This window comes from Mustela nivalis (genome assembly GCF_964662115.1).
Source record: "Mustela nivalis genome assembly, chromosome: 7".
Lineage (NCBI taxonomy): Eukaryota > Metazoa > Chordata > Mammalia > Carnivora > Mustelidae > Mustela > Mustela nivalis.
The window spans coordinates 84,299,494-84,312,772 of record NC_139026.1 but is presented as its reverse complement, the minus strand read 5'-3'; the positions used below and the strand labels follow the sequence as shown (position 1 = coordinate 84,312,772).

General features: G+C 39.2%; 1 protein-coding gene across 11 annotated transcripts in view; it reads left to right on the top strand.

The window, feature by feature from the left end:
- The window catches only part of SCAF11 (SR-related CTD associated factor 11), a 76,356-nt gene extending 73,364 nt beyond the window's left edge, over positions 1–2,992 (top strand). For all 11 annotated transcript variants that reach the window (XM_082742301.1, XM_082742297.1, XM_082742302.1 and 8 more), the window contains one exon: positions 185–2,992. In XM_082742301.1, the coding sequence (XP_082598427.1) occupies positions 185–331 (147 nt within the window). In that variant the 3' untranslated portion in view covers positions 332–2,992. The remainder of the gene's footprint in view (positions 1–184) is intronic.
- Positions 2,993–13,279: the final 10,287 nt, after the last annotated feature.

Here is a 13,279-nt window from a genome sequence, read left to right as displayed (position 1 = left end):
TAATTAAAATAATAAGCACTAACTTCTAATTCTTGTCTACTTTTTTACCTTTTGAATAAGTTCACATGAGATATGAAACTTAAGAAAAAAATCTGATTATATTTTGGGGGTTTTTCAAAAAGCTTTCCATTTTGCTGTAATCCTTTTAAGTATGAGAAAAATATTCCCCCTCCTTTTTCCATAGGTTTGTCATAGTAAGAGTGGAGAAGTAAATTCTACTAAAGTGGCAAATCTGGTTAAAGCCTATGTAGACAAATACAAATATTCACGGAAGGGAAGCCAAAAGAAAACTCTGGAAGAACCTGTGTCTACCGAAAAAAACATAGGTTGAAATGGGGAGCACTATAAAGGACACTATCAAGATATCTGCAAAGTGCAATTTCAACATGTACCTTTAACTGAAAATCATAACTGTGATTGAAATTTGGTTTTGATAAAATTATTTTTTTTAATGTAGAATATAAAGTTTTGTTCTAAATAAATATAGTTCTGCACTGCAACTTCTTTCTCCTTTCCTCCTCCCAAAAATAAAAGCAAATTCAAGGGAAAGTAAAGGGGTTAAAGGAGTGTGCATTTTTACTAAGACTGTGTTATAGTGTGGATACTGGAAGATGTACAGCTTTTTGATTTGAACAGTGGAGTGCATAAATTAGAGTCTTCTAAGTGCACTGGTTTTGGAAAAGATATATATAATACATTTATTCTGTCAGGCTAAAAATAAAGTATGATCTCTGATTTTTCCCTCTAATTATAGAAAGTTAAATAATGTATTACCATGAAAAATATTTCTAATAACAGAATATACCAATTGCAGGGTTCCTAATGTGTATTTTTAAAGCACACATCTGAATAAATTGCCTAGATAGAAAACAAATTATCACATGAGTAAAATTCAGTGTTCAGAACTTTGGAACACGGTTATTGTATCACCAAATAAAGGTTATGCTGCTTGTTTTTCTTTTGTGCCTTTTTTCCCCCCAACTGAGATGAAGCAGTTTGATTTGCTAGATTTACAACTTTGGAAGTCTAAAACTGTTGAATTTAGAAGACTAGTTTGGAAAAAGTGTTGACTTTGTAAAAATTATGTTATTTCATTATATCTTCTACCTGTCAGAGAAATGATAACTTATTTGTGCCAACTGGGGACTTGCTGTGGAGTAGTGACCCTCCCTTCCTTGGGAGGAAGGTAGAATTATGAAACTTGCTCATCTGTCTAATCACTAATGAAATTCTTTTCACACTTGAGAAGTCTCCAAATACTTTACAGTGAATAAAGTGTTAATTAGGTGACCATATGGTAGCTATTAACCATGTTGCAAAATTGTAGACATTAAAACCTGTGTTTTGGAAAGAGAAAGGAATTAAATAATGGGGTCTTGGTTAGGTTTTCAGGGACTAGGGATTTGACTATCTTTTTTAAAATATTAGAATATATTAATTTTTACAAAAGGTAAGTTCAAAGCATTAGAGAGCCACTATTTTAATTAGAGAGCCACTATTTTAATTGGCATCTTAGAAGAAAACATGAGTTATATCCATGATAAACTATCTTTCATTCCAGTAACAGTTTTCAGTAGATACCAAATAATGGGAAAGCTATTCGGATAAGATGTTAATGGCTCAGATAGATGTATGCCTCAGTGAGACTGATTGACCCTTAACTAGCTAACCTAGAGAGCAATACTCCGTAGGACTGTGCTTTTCTGAAGTAAAGATGATCTGTTTCTTAAGTTTATGTGCATAATACTTTCTTGGTGCTAGCTTTGATAAGGCAAATATTTTGAATTGTTGGCCCCAATAATGATTGTGTTAGTTCATAATCTTCATTAGATTATGAGTGTAATCCCAAAAAGTGTTAGAAATATTTCCAAGCAGTTCTTGATCTTTATTCTGCATTTCTGGGCATTTGTAATATGATATTCTACTGATTTATATATATATTTTTAATTAAAGTTTGTGTTTAGATACGAAGGGGAACGAAGTTTGGAAGTATATTTCTTCTAATAAAATATTAAGACTGTTTTAAATATCAACACACACCTCCTCATTTGTTTGTTTTGAACTCTAGAAACAGTGGTGTGAACTTTCAATGTATTTTCAGTTAAAGCAGGTTCACACTTTGAAAATTTTGTAGCAGATTGCCTAAGATGATTAATCACACAGGGCATACTTCTATATTTTCTTTCAGTGATGTTTGGAGTAGGGTTACATTTTCCAGTTTGTTTCTACCATTTAGCTTTACAAACATGTTTAAAAGTTTTGAAGAAAAAACTAGGTGGTATGGTCCAGAGTTAAAGTTTCACATCTTTGGTAGCAGTGCCATGAATTATTTCCACCTTTCTTGAAAATAACAAGGGTGTATTCCATATCTGCTTTGGGGTACTTGGTTACACTGCATTCAAAATCTTAATGAAGAATGTTACTGGATTAGAATTCAGACTTTTAAAACTTAGAAATACTTAAGAATGTATTAGAAAGTGCATGCTTTATGTTCAAAAAACAATGCTTTAACATTCCCCATTCTTGCTTTTTTCAGAAATTTTCATTAGTTTTGCATGTGCACAAACTTAAAAACATTTTGTGGGGTTACAGATTTCTCATTACTTACTAAGATTCAGTATTAACTTAACCTTTGAATCCTTGGTCCCATTAACTTAATAGTCACATTGACCAATGATTGAGGCTGTAGTGATGCCTAGAATTTTGAGACTAAAAGTAGTTACTTATTACTTTAACATTCCAAAAGTTTTGTGATTTTTTTTTTCCTGGTAATTACCACATTTTCTCCATTATCTTCCTTTAAATTGCCACAGTGTGTACTGTTTGAATGTTCCATCCAAAAGATGTAGCATCATAATCACAGTGGTTGCCCAACCCCCCGTCCACGAGATGTTGTTTGTACTACGAGGATGGAGTGCTGTCTACTGAAACAATGCTCTTAAACAGATATGTAGTATGTAATATTTTCTAATAAATTCTTTTGATAAACAAAGAAGTGTCTTTAACATTTTATTATTAAGATTCTTGGGAAATGGTGACTTTTACCTCATTATATCTCCTTCCAAACCCATATTGAAGTATTTCTTGGATTTGTACCAAAGTAACTAGCACCATAGTTACATTAATTCCAAGTTGTAAAGCAAGCTTGGAGTCAGCTATAAGCATATATTTTAATAGCATTTTTTCCTAATTACAAAATTATTGTAGGAAATTAGGAAAACTTTATTTTAGAAAAATTTGTAGATGAGGGAAGAAACTGAAAAACAAAAGGAGAAAAACCACCTGTAATCCTACCATTTAAAGGTAACAGTGCTGCTCAAATTGCCCATAACTATGAGATAACTTGTCCTTTTCACTTAATGGTATATTTAGAAGTTTAAATTTTTTTCATTTTTAATTTTTCTATAAACATATAATGTATTATTAGCCACAGGGGTACAGGTCTGTGAATTGCCAGGTTTACACACTTCACAGCACTCATCATAGCACATACCCTCCCCAATGTCCATAACCCAACCACCCTCAGAAGTTTTCATTTTAATAAAAATTCTATAGCATCATTTTTAATGGCTGTATAGTATTCTGGTACATATTGTACCATTACTTAAGCCAGCCTTCTGTTGTTGGGTATGAAGTTGTTTTTACTAAGATAAATAAATTAGTAAAATAAAAATAGTGCTAACATGCATAAGACTGATTGGAATATCTTTGTATATAAAATGATGTATCCTTTTTCAGATTACTCTCTGGGGAGTAATTCCTAGAAGTAGATTATCTGGCCAGTTTTTAATTTCCCCATAGAAGAATTTTAAATGTGAATATATATACAATTAATATATAATTTAAAAAATTCAATTATATTTAATGTAAAATTCCATTATTTTCCTAAGCTGATTTCTCTGTCCAGAGAGAACTCTCAAAAAGGTCTGTATATCTCCTAAATCTTCAGTGCATTTACAAAAATGCTTACTAAGTTTCTGGGCAAACAGGTTTCACAGATTGTTCTCCACCACATGAAGTATATTCTGTAAACTGTTCTACATCTCCAGTCTACTGAATAAATTGAAGGTATACCTTAATGTCTATTTGTTTTATAATGGTTATATCATGTTCCCGTGGTGATGGACATTGAAATTATGTGCAGGTTTTGGCTGTTAGAAACAATTTTATGGAGCACCCTTTGTGACTTTGCTCTCTTTTTTGTGTATGCGATTACACTGAATTTCTGATATGCACGTTTTTAATTTTGGATAGTGTTGCCAAATTGCTCTCAGAAAGGGGTATACTACACCACAGTGCTGAATTTTAGTGTAGTTCCATTTTTGATACTGTGACTGAAAATGTAAAATTAAGATTGCTCTTAGTTATAAGGTCTTAATGAACACTGATTTCATCAAACTGCACACCTACTGTGTGTCAGGGATTCTCGGATTCTTCACATATTATCAGAATTACACCACAATCTTCTAAAAGAACAGTATAGGAATAGCATGTTTATTAAGTCTGTAATTAATAAATTTAAATTAAGCCAGGTACTCTATAAGACATTATATGTGTTACCTCTTTTGCTTTAAAAAACCCAATTCTAGGGGCGCCTGGGTGGCTCAGTGGGTCAAGCCTCTGCCTTTGGCTCAGGTCATGATCTCGGGGTCCTCGGATCGAGCCCTGCATCGGGCTCTCTTTTCAGCCCGGGAGCCTGCTTCCCCTTCTCCCTTGGCCTGCATCTCTGCCTACTTGTGATCTCTCTCTGTCAAATAAATAAATAAGATCTTAAAAAAAAAAAAAACCCAATTCTAATAGTTATCTTTGTTCTGATGAGAAAATTGAGGTACATATTAACTGAGTTACCTGGTTATACAGCTACTTAGTGATTAGAGACAGGATTGAGATAAAGGATTGGTAGACACTGAAGTCAGTGCTTGACTTGGGGAGTGGGGTGTTACACTGAGCTCCCAGAAGTAAACTAACAGAACACATGGGTGTTAATGGCTGAACTAAAAAGTGAAGTATACTGGGAGCACAGAAGAGGACACAGCTGACGAGGGAAGAAGTGAGGCAGGGAAATTCATACTGTGTCTATATTGTTTCATTGCCTTTTTAATATTCCGTATTTTCTGTTCTGGAGATACTAGCTTTTAATATTGAAGCCATCTTCCGTGCATTTTCCATTCTCATCCCATCTCTGTTCTCAGACAGTTGCTATTTCCTCTGTATTCCTCTGGAATTCCTTTGCAGTAAAACTCAACTCCCTTAGTTCCCAGCAGTGTTACCATCTGACCTCTTTTAACAGTCTCAACTATGATTTAGATTCTATACACACAGGTTTGTCTTTGACACTAAAGACTAACCTTCCAATAGCACAGCTTGGTCATGTTCTGCATCATTTCGGCATACAGTGCCAGCCTCGTGTGTACACACTAGGGAAGAGTGAGCAAAACAATAGTTCCACTCTCATAGAACTACATAATATTGTGGGCAAGGCAGCTGTATGTTTAAAGAGCCGATTAAGGAGTGACAGAGGACTCTGCGTGGCCCCAGAATCTGCGATAGGGCAACAGCACCGGACAGTGATCAGTGAGAGCGCCTGGAGGAAATGGCCCCCAAGAGCTAGAAGATGAGTAAGAGCTAAGCAAGGAGCAAAGATGAGCAGGCAGAGGAAAAGGTGCGAAAGGTCTGGAGCCTGAAAGCATGGCCACCGCACCCCTAAACTGGCTGGAGTGAAGACTGGTGGAGGGTTCTTAAGGCAATTGGTTTTGCAAAGAAAAGCTTTTGAAATCTTAAAGCAAGAGGTATTTGATACGAGCAGATTTGCACTTCGAAAGATTACTCTGCTCATAATCTTTCAGTGGCTTAATAAAAGTGGTTAGGAAATATGAAAAGTGTTCACAGCTAGACAATTATACGTTTTCCTTTATCAAACTGATCAGTATATTCTGGCAAGAGTCCCATGAGGAAATCGTACTGTGGCCATTTGTACAATTTTTCTGAAAGGCAACTTGAAAATAAGTATAAACAGCCTTAAAATGGCCATATACCCTTTCCATAATAATAAAACACTCGTTCACATAGTCCTTTCTAGGATTTAATAGTGGAAAATTGGAGGGGATGCTTAAACTATAGTTCGTTCATGTGACGGCATTTTGCAGCTGTTAGGTTTTCAGGGATTAAAAAAATGAAATGGTGACACATAGGACACAAACTATAGGTGACCCTTGGACAATGAGGGGCTGGGAGACCAGTCCCCTGCACAGCCACAAGTCCCCATAGAATTTGTGACTCCCAGATACTTAACTATTGAGAGCCTGCAGTTGACTGGGAGTCTTAATTGACAACATAGTCAACATATATTTTGTATGTTACGTGTTTTATCACACGGTATTCTTAATATAAGCTAGAGAAAAAAATTGTTAAAGTCCTAAGGAAAACACATTTATAGTATTGTATTATATAGCATATTTATAAAAAAAATCCATGTGTAAGTGGACCCATACAGTCCAAACCTGTGTTAAAGGGTAACTGTATACATAATATTCTTTTTTTTAAGGCAAAAAAAAAAAAATAGAAATTCTTAATAGGGGTTATTTCTGGGTAGCAGAGGACCTTTCAATGCTTTAGCTTCCTGCTTTACTACAGTGAACAAGAGTTGTATGATCAGAAAAAAACCTTATTAAGAAAATGCAATTCTCATTGCATGGGGCATGATGGTGGGAGAATGGGCAAGAGGCTTTGCTTTCGGCTGGGGAGTTACCAACTTCCCACTCTAGAACCGGCTTAAGGTCTCAGCCTGAGCACATGTGATAGGTGTCTTACAGGTGGCTTTCCATACATAGCTCTGGGAGGAGTGCAGCCTCCTGTGGTAGTTGATGGGTGCTAGTCTGTGAGCAGTCAATACCCACTGGCTTTATGGGCTGAGCATCTCAGTCCTTAGTCATAAGAAAGTGGACCATCCAAACCATAGTCATAAGGAAGTGGACTGTCCAAACCATAACAAGTTTGGGCATATTTCCCCTAATCCTGTGAGCACTAGAGAAGGTAATCCATGTAAGGTAAGTAGGAGTCTTGGCTTTAAAGCTCACAAAGACTGAGGCACATTTTGTGCTCCTGAGGAGGTTACTTCAGTGAGCCAGAGTAGCCTCTAAAAGGGGCTGTTGCCTACCTACCTAGAGGATTAAGTGAGATGACAGATGTGAAAGTAGTAATTTCCTATATATTTACTTGGGAGAATCTGCCCTATAATGCAGACTGGTTTTCCCATCATATCCTCTTGGATAATGATGAAAATACAGCTTACTTGTCCAGTGGTTTGAAATCTAGTGGCATGTTTAGGGTCACAGAGCTTTAAAAACAAAACAACCAATACACAGAGACTTCCAGGAAGATGGTGGGAGTAGGAAGATCCCAACATCCAGTGGATATAATGAGGTAATGCCCATATCCGTGTAAATAACCCCAAAGATGAGCTGAAGACTGGCAGAACACATTGTGCACAGCTAAATGCACAGAAGAGGCCACATCAAAGAGGGCAGGAAGGACAGAGAAACAGTGAGGAGCTAAACTAATCTCAGAGCAGGTGCTGGAGGGGCAGGTGCCTTTGGGAGACTTCAAGAACAATAAAGCTGGCTGGCACCCTTTCCCTCCCCCATGCCCTGCCACCCCCACCCCCCGCCGCCACAGACACCTGTGGGAACCAGTGCAGCAGCAACACTCTACCTAACTTGCCAGCAGTGCACCTGCCCCTGCATTCTCCTGTGGATGCACCCCTCCGGCCAGGCCTGTAGGTCTCCCACCACAACAGACCCGTACATAACTTACCACACTGCACGACCCACCCTCAGCTCTTCTGTGGATCCATCCACCCCATCCAACACCACCAGCCCTGGTCCCTGGCAGCTACAGGCCCTCTCCTGCAGCACAGCTGCACAGACCTTGCTAATGCCACATGTCCCACCCCTGCGTTCTGTGGACCTGGCCCCTCCAATATGCGCTTGGCCAGAGCCCACCCAAAGTCGTGCCACGAGCCTGGCCGTGTGCACGCAGCCCCCACAGGACCCACATCACTCCAAAGTGACTCCTGCTCCGAGGGAAAGGGAAAGTAACCACACCAGACTGACTGCGGCCGCAAAACTGTGGGCGGGGGGCAGAGCTTCCCAGTGGACAACACAGAAAGCATCCTGCAGTTCGGTGCTACTGCATCTGGCAAAAACCTGGTCTGAGTCACTCAAGCCCAAGATGGCCCCAGATCGGCTTCCTAAAATACAGGGACCAAACCCTGCACAGAACAGGCAAAGAGAGATATACTACAGATGGACTGGAGGGAAAAGTGGCTCAGCCACAACAGTAGGGCGGGGGAGCAATACACTAAGAGACACCCCTGAAGTGCCAGGTTCTGGGGAACAGGAGGCATTACACTGCAGGGCACTTACTGGACTGCTTCTTCATAAGGCCACTACTTTCGAGAGCAGGATATATAGCTAACTTTCCTAACGCATAGTTAGACAAAATGAGGAGACAGAGGCCATTGTCCCAAATGAAAGATCAGGATAAAATCACAGCAAAAGAGCTAAATGAAATGGAGATAAATCATATGTCTGGGAACTTAAAGTAATGGTCATAAGGAGACTCACTGGACTTCCGTAAAGAGTGGAGGATCTCAGTGAGAAACTTAACAGAGATGGAAAACAAAAAAGAACCTATCAGAGATAAAGAGCTTAGTTAAAAAATTAAATTAAAACTACACTAGTGGGAATAGATAGAGGAAGCAGAAGAACAGGCCGGTGACCTGAAGAAAATAATGGAAAGCAATCAAGCCAAACAGGATAGAGAAAAATAATAATAATAAAAAACGAAAATAGACTTAGGGAACTCAGCAACTTATGTATAATAACATTCTCATTATAGGGATCCCAGAAGGAGAAGAAAGACAAAGGGGTAGAGAATGTAGTTCAAGAAATACTTGAAAGTTTCCCCTAAGCTGGGGAAAGAAACAGAAATCCAGATCCAGGAAGCATAGAGATCCTCCAACAAAATCAACCCAAGGAGGCCCCCACCAAGACACACAGTAATTAAAATGCCAAAAAGTAGTGATAGAGAATTTTAAAAGCAGCAAGAGAAGAAAAACAGTTACATAAAAGGAAAATCCCATAAGGCTGTCAACTGATTTTTCAGCAGAAACTTTTCAGGCCAGCGGAGAGTGGCATGATGTATTCAAAGTGCTGAAAGGAAAAACTACAACCAAGAATACTCTACCTAACAAGGCTATCATTCAGAATAGAAGGAGAGAGAAAGTTTCCAAACAAACAAAAGTTAACCACTATAACTTTTTGGTTTGTCACCACTATACTAACCCTACAAGATATGTTAAAGGGGACTTTTTGAGTAGAAAGGAAAGACCATAAGTGGGAGTAAGAAAAGTAGGAAGCACAAAAGCAGTAAAATTAAGCATATCTATAAAAACCAGTCAAGAGAGTCATAAAATAAAAGGATATAAAGTATGACACCATATACTTCAAACATGGTGGGGGAGAGGTCCCAGAGAGGAGGAATAGGTTCAGTCTTAAGCCCCCACTGATGTAATATAAATTACTATCTGCATAAGATGTTATGGGGATTAAAAGTACACTAATATTAATGAGCACTGAGTCATGAACAGAATTGTTGAAACACTGTATTGTACACCTGAAACAAACAGAATACTGTATGGTAACTATACTGGAATTAATCACTTTAAAAGGCTCACCGGAGACCAATTTAATCAGTCTTTGGGTTTGGGATAGTTGAAAATCTTCTCAGGTGGAGGCTAATATGCAGTCAAGAAGCGAACCACTATGTAACTTTTCTAGATCCCCTGTAGATCACAGCCGTTCTGTTAGAGCAACATAATTAATTAGATCACAGCTTGTCTTTAAAACCATTTAGATTCTATCATCCCTCTCAAAGGTAGCAACAGACCTGACAGTTTATCCTCACTCTTTTTTAAACCTTGTTTTCAAATACCACTTTATCTGGTTTAGATCTCACTCAGCAGAGAGAGATCTCGAATATTCCTGAGTAGAATAGAATTCTTTCTCTCTCTTTCTCTCTCTCTCTCTCTGACAGAAGGAAAGAGATCACAAGTAGGCAGAGCAGCAGGCAGACAGAGAGGTGGAAGCAGCTCCCTCTTGAGCAGAGAGCCCGATGCGGGGCTCGATCCCAGGACCCGGAGACCATGACCTGAGCCGAAGGCAGAGGCTTAACCCACTGAGCCACCCAGGTGCCCCTGGAATAGGATTCTTATAGGAATCCAGCTGTTGATAAGGTCAAGCTGTGTCTGCTCAATTCAACAGGTTTTTATTTTATTTGTATTTATTTTATGCACACTTGCCTAAAGGAATTCTAGTCATTTCTAAAATTATCACTGTATCATGCTTTTTTCTAAATCATTTCTGGAAGTCTTTCTTTTACACTTTAATGGCTGATAGCATGTCCTCCTTAGCTCTAGCAAGTGCAATTATGATTACCAGTCACAGCAGCAGGGACTAACACTAAGTGCTTCTTACTGGCTGCATGCCAATATTTTATTGGCATTATCTCCCTTAATTTTCAGGACAACCTTTAAAGTAGGTCCTATTATTAACCTCATTTGTCAGATGAGGATGAGGCTCAGTTAAGTAGCCAGGGTCACTCAGAATTCACAGAAGTGGTTGAGTGCAAAGTCTATGCCCATAACCCTCTCCCAGTGCCTGCCTCCTGGCTCATCACAAGATCTAACCAACCATACGTGCCCCACACGTACTCCGCCTCACTCAACACACCCAGTTTGGGCACCAGACATGGCTTGTCCGTACTTGTACTTCCACTGTCCCTCTCCAGAGTACATGAAGTTCTCCTAATCACTCACCTACCTAACCATCCAACCAGCTGGTCCCTCTATCTAATCTTCTCTTCCAGTTCGTCCTTCAGACTTCTTTTGGCCATTTAATTCCATTAATATCAAATACTTGCTCTGAGCAGTATAATTCCCATATGCTGAATTGCCAACAAACTTCTTACAGAACACCTTCTAAACAAAATCTTGAACCATTATGAATGAATGGGTCTGCCCAGGCTCAGGTAAAGGCAACAAACCTGCAAAGCCATCCTCTTGCCCATCCCCCAACCGAACTGACTTTGTGGCATCTTTGGATAGTTCCAGGATCTCTCAGCACGGACTATATCAGTGATTTGCAAACTCTTATAGGCTGCTCTGTGGTAGTACCTTAAGAGATGACTAGATACAATCCCACAGCTAAGAAAATGATCAACAGAAAGGCATTCCCAAGCATACCAAGAGACAAGGACAAGGCTGCTCATATATCATCTGTAACAGTCCCGAACTGGAAACAACTCAAATACCATCAATGCTGGAATACTATTCAGCAATAAAAATAAAGGAACTATTGTTACTTACAACCATACAAATGAATCATACTGCCAAGTTGAATGAAAGGCGACGGAAACAAAAACCTAGAATTCAATACTGCCTTTCTATATGAAGTTCAAAAGTAGACAAAACTATATTATACCATTTAGAGATCTCTACCGAGGTGATTAAAAAAAAAAGTTTAAGGGAAGTAACTGTTCTTAAAATCAGGAGAGCGGTCATTGGTGTGGGGGAAGGAGGAGTTGTGATTGGGACAAAGGCCTTCTGGTCAGGAGGGCACTACCAAGGTCTACTGCTTGATCTGGGCAGTGGTTACAGAGGGGTTTGCTTTATAGTAAAAAGCTCTACTACTCATGTTATGCACTTTGTTATATGCCATCTGAGGTGGGGATTTCACAATAAAACTTTGTGTTAAAAAAAAAAAAAAACCGGGGCGCCTGGGTGGCTCAGTGGGTTGGGCTGCTGCCTTCGGCTCGGGTCATGATCTCAGGGTCCTGGGATCGAGTCCCACATCGGGCTCTCTGCTCAGCGGGGAGCCTGCTTCCTCCTCTCTCTCTCTCTGCCTGCCTCTCTGCCTACTTGTGATCTCTCTCTGTCAAATAAATAAATAAAATCTTAAAAAAAAAAAACAAAAAAACCAAGGGAGGGGCGCCTGGGTGGCTCAGTGGGTTAAAGCCTCCACCTTTGACTCAGGTCATGATCTCCGGGTCCTGGGATGGAGCCCTGCATCGGGCTCTCTGCTTGGCGGGGAGCCTACTTCCTCCTCTCTCACTGCCTGCCTCTCTGCCCACTTGTGATCTCTCTCTCCCTCTCTAATAAATAAATAAAATCTTAAAACTACAACAACAACAACAAGGGAAACAATTAACTCAGAGCCATTGTTTAGGTTTGTGGTAGTCAATCCACCAGTCTTTATCTTTTCCTTTCTTTCAAACCAATCCCAGTGGGAAAAGAAAATCATAAATTTGGGGAAAAATTACCACTGAAAGAATTCTGCATCACCTAAAATGTCCTTCTATTTGGAAACAGAAGAATAGAGCAACAAATATGCCAGTGCCTACTCTGCAAGAGAGTGAAGTCATTGTGTGTATACACAAATTGTGCTTTCTGTATTAGATTGTGGAAGCTTTTGTTCCTTTCTTTCAGTGGATATTTTAACAGACTATATCAATTTTCAAAGGTTGTACAACTTAGAAAGTTGCCTGTTCCCAGCCCAGCAAGAGTGAATTTGTTGAAATGATCAACCCCCAAATTAGTCTTGTTATCTTTCAAATAGTTTAGCTGTAAACAGGGCATCATATCTCATCATTCAAATCAATAAATCCTCTCTAAAGTCAATTTCCCCATCAGTTTAGGGAAACCGTACAGCCCAGAGATTCTGGAAACCCTTCCCTACCCCGAGCAAATGTGTTTCAACCTATTATGATTGATTTCCAGACTACACTTCATGAAGCCCTTTGGGTTCTTTACTTGGTAGCCAAAGCATTTCTCTGCTTTAGGAACATCTAACTCACACTGCACCATTTAATCTATAACCTCTCTTCTTGAACAAGACCTCTCCAAACTCAAATACTCTCTCACCACTGTTAGGTCTGTCAAATTTCTATCAGCCCATAAAGTCTCCAAAAGACATTCTTCTTTCTCTTTGAAGCCATCCTACTTTGCCTTCCCCACTCATCAATTAAATGAAGTCTGCTGCATGACTGAACTCCCAGAACACTTTATAATTCTCATATGGCCCGTGTTTTACCTCAGTTACTGGGCCACGTTGGGAAGCTTGTCTCAGCCTCAGAGCAGGACTATCTCCATCTTCCAAATGAGCAGCAGAAGCACTCCATCAATGCTCAAGCTGAATGAGATGTAAGGGAGAGATAAAGAGGA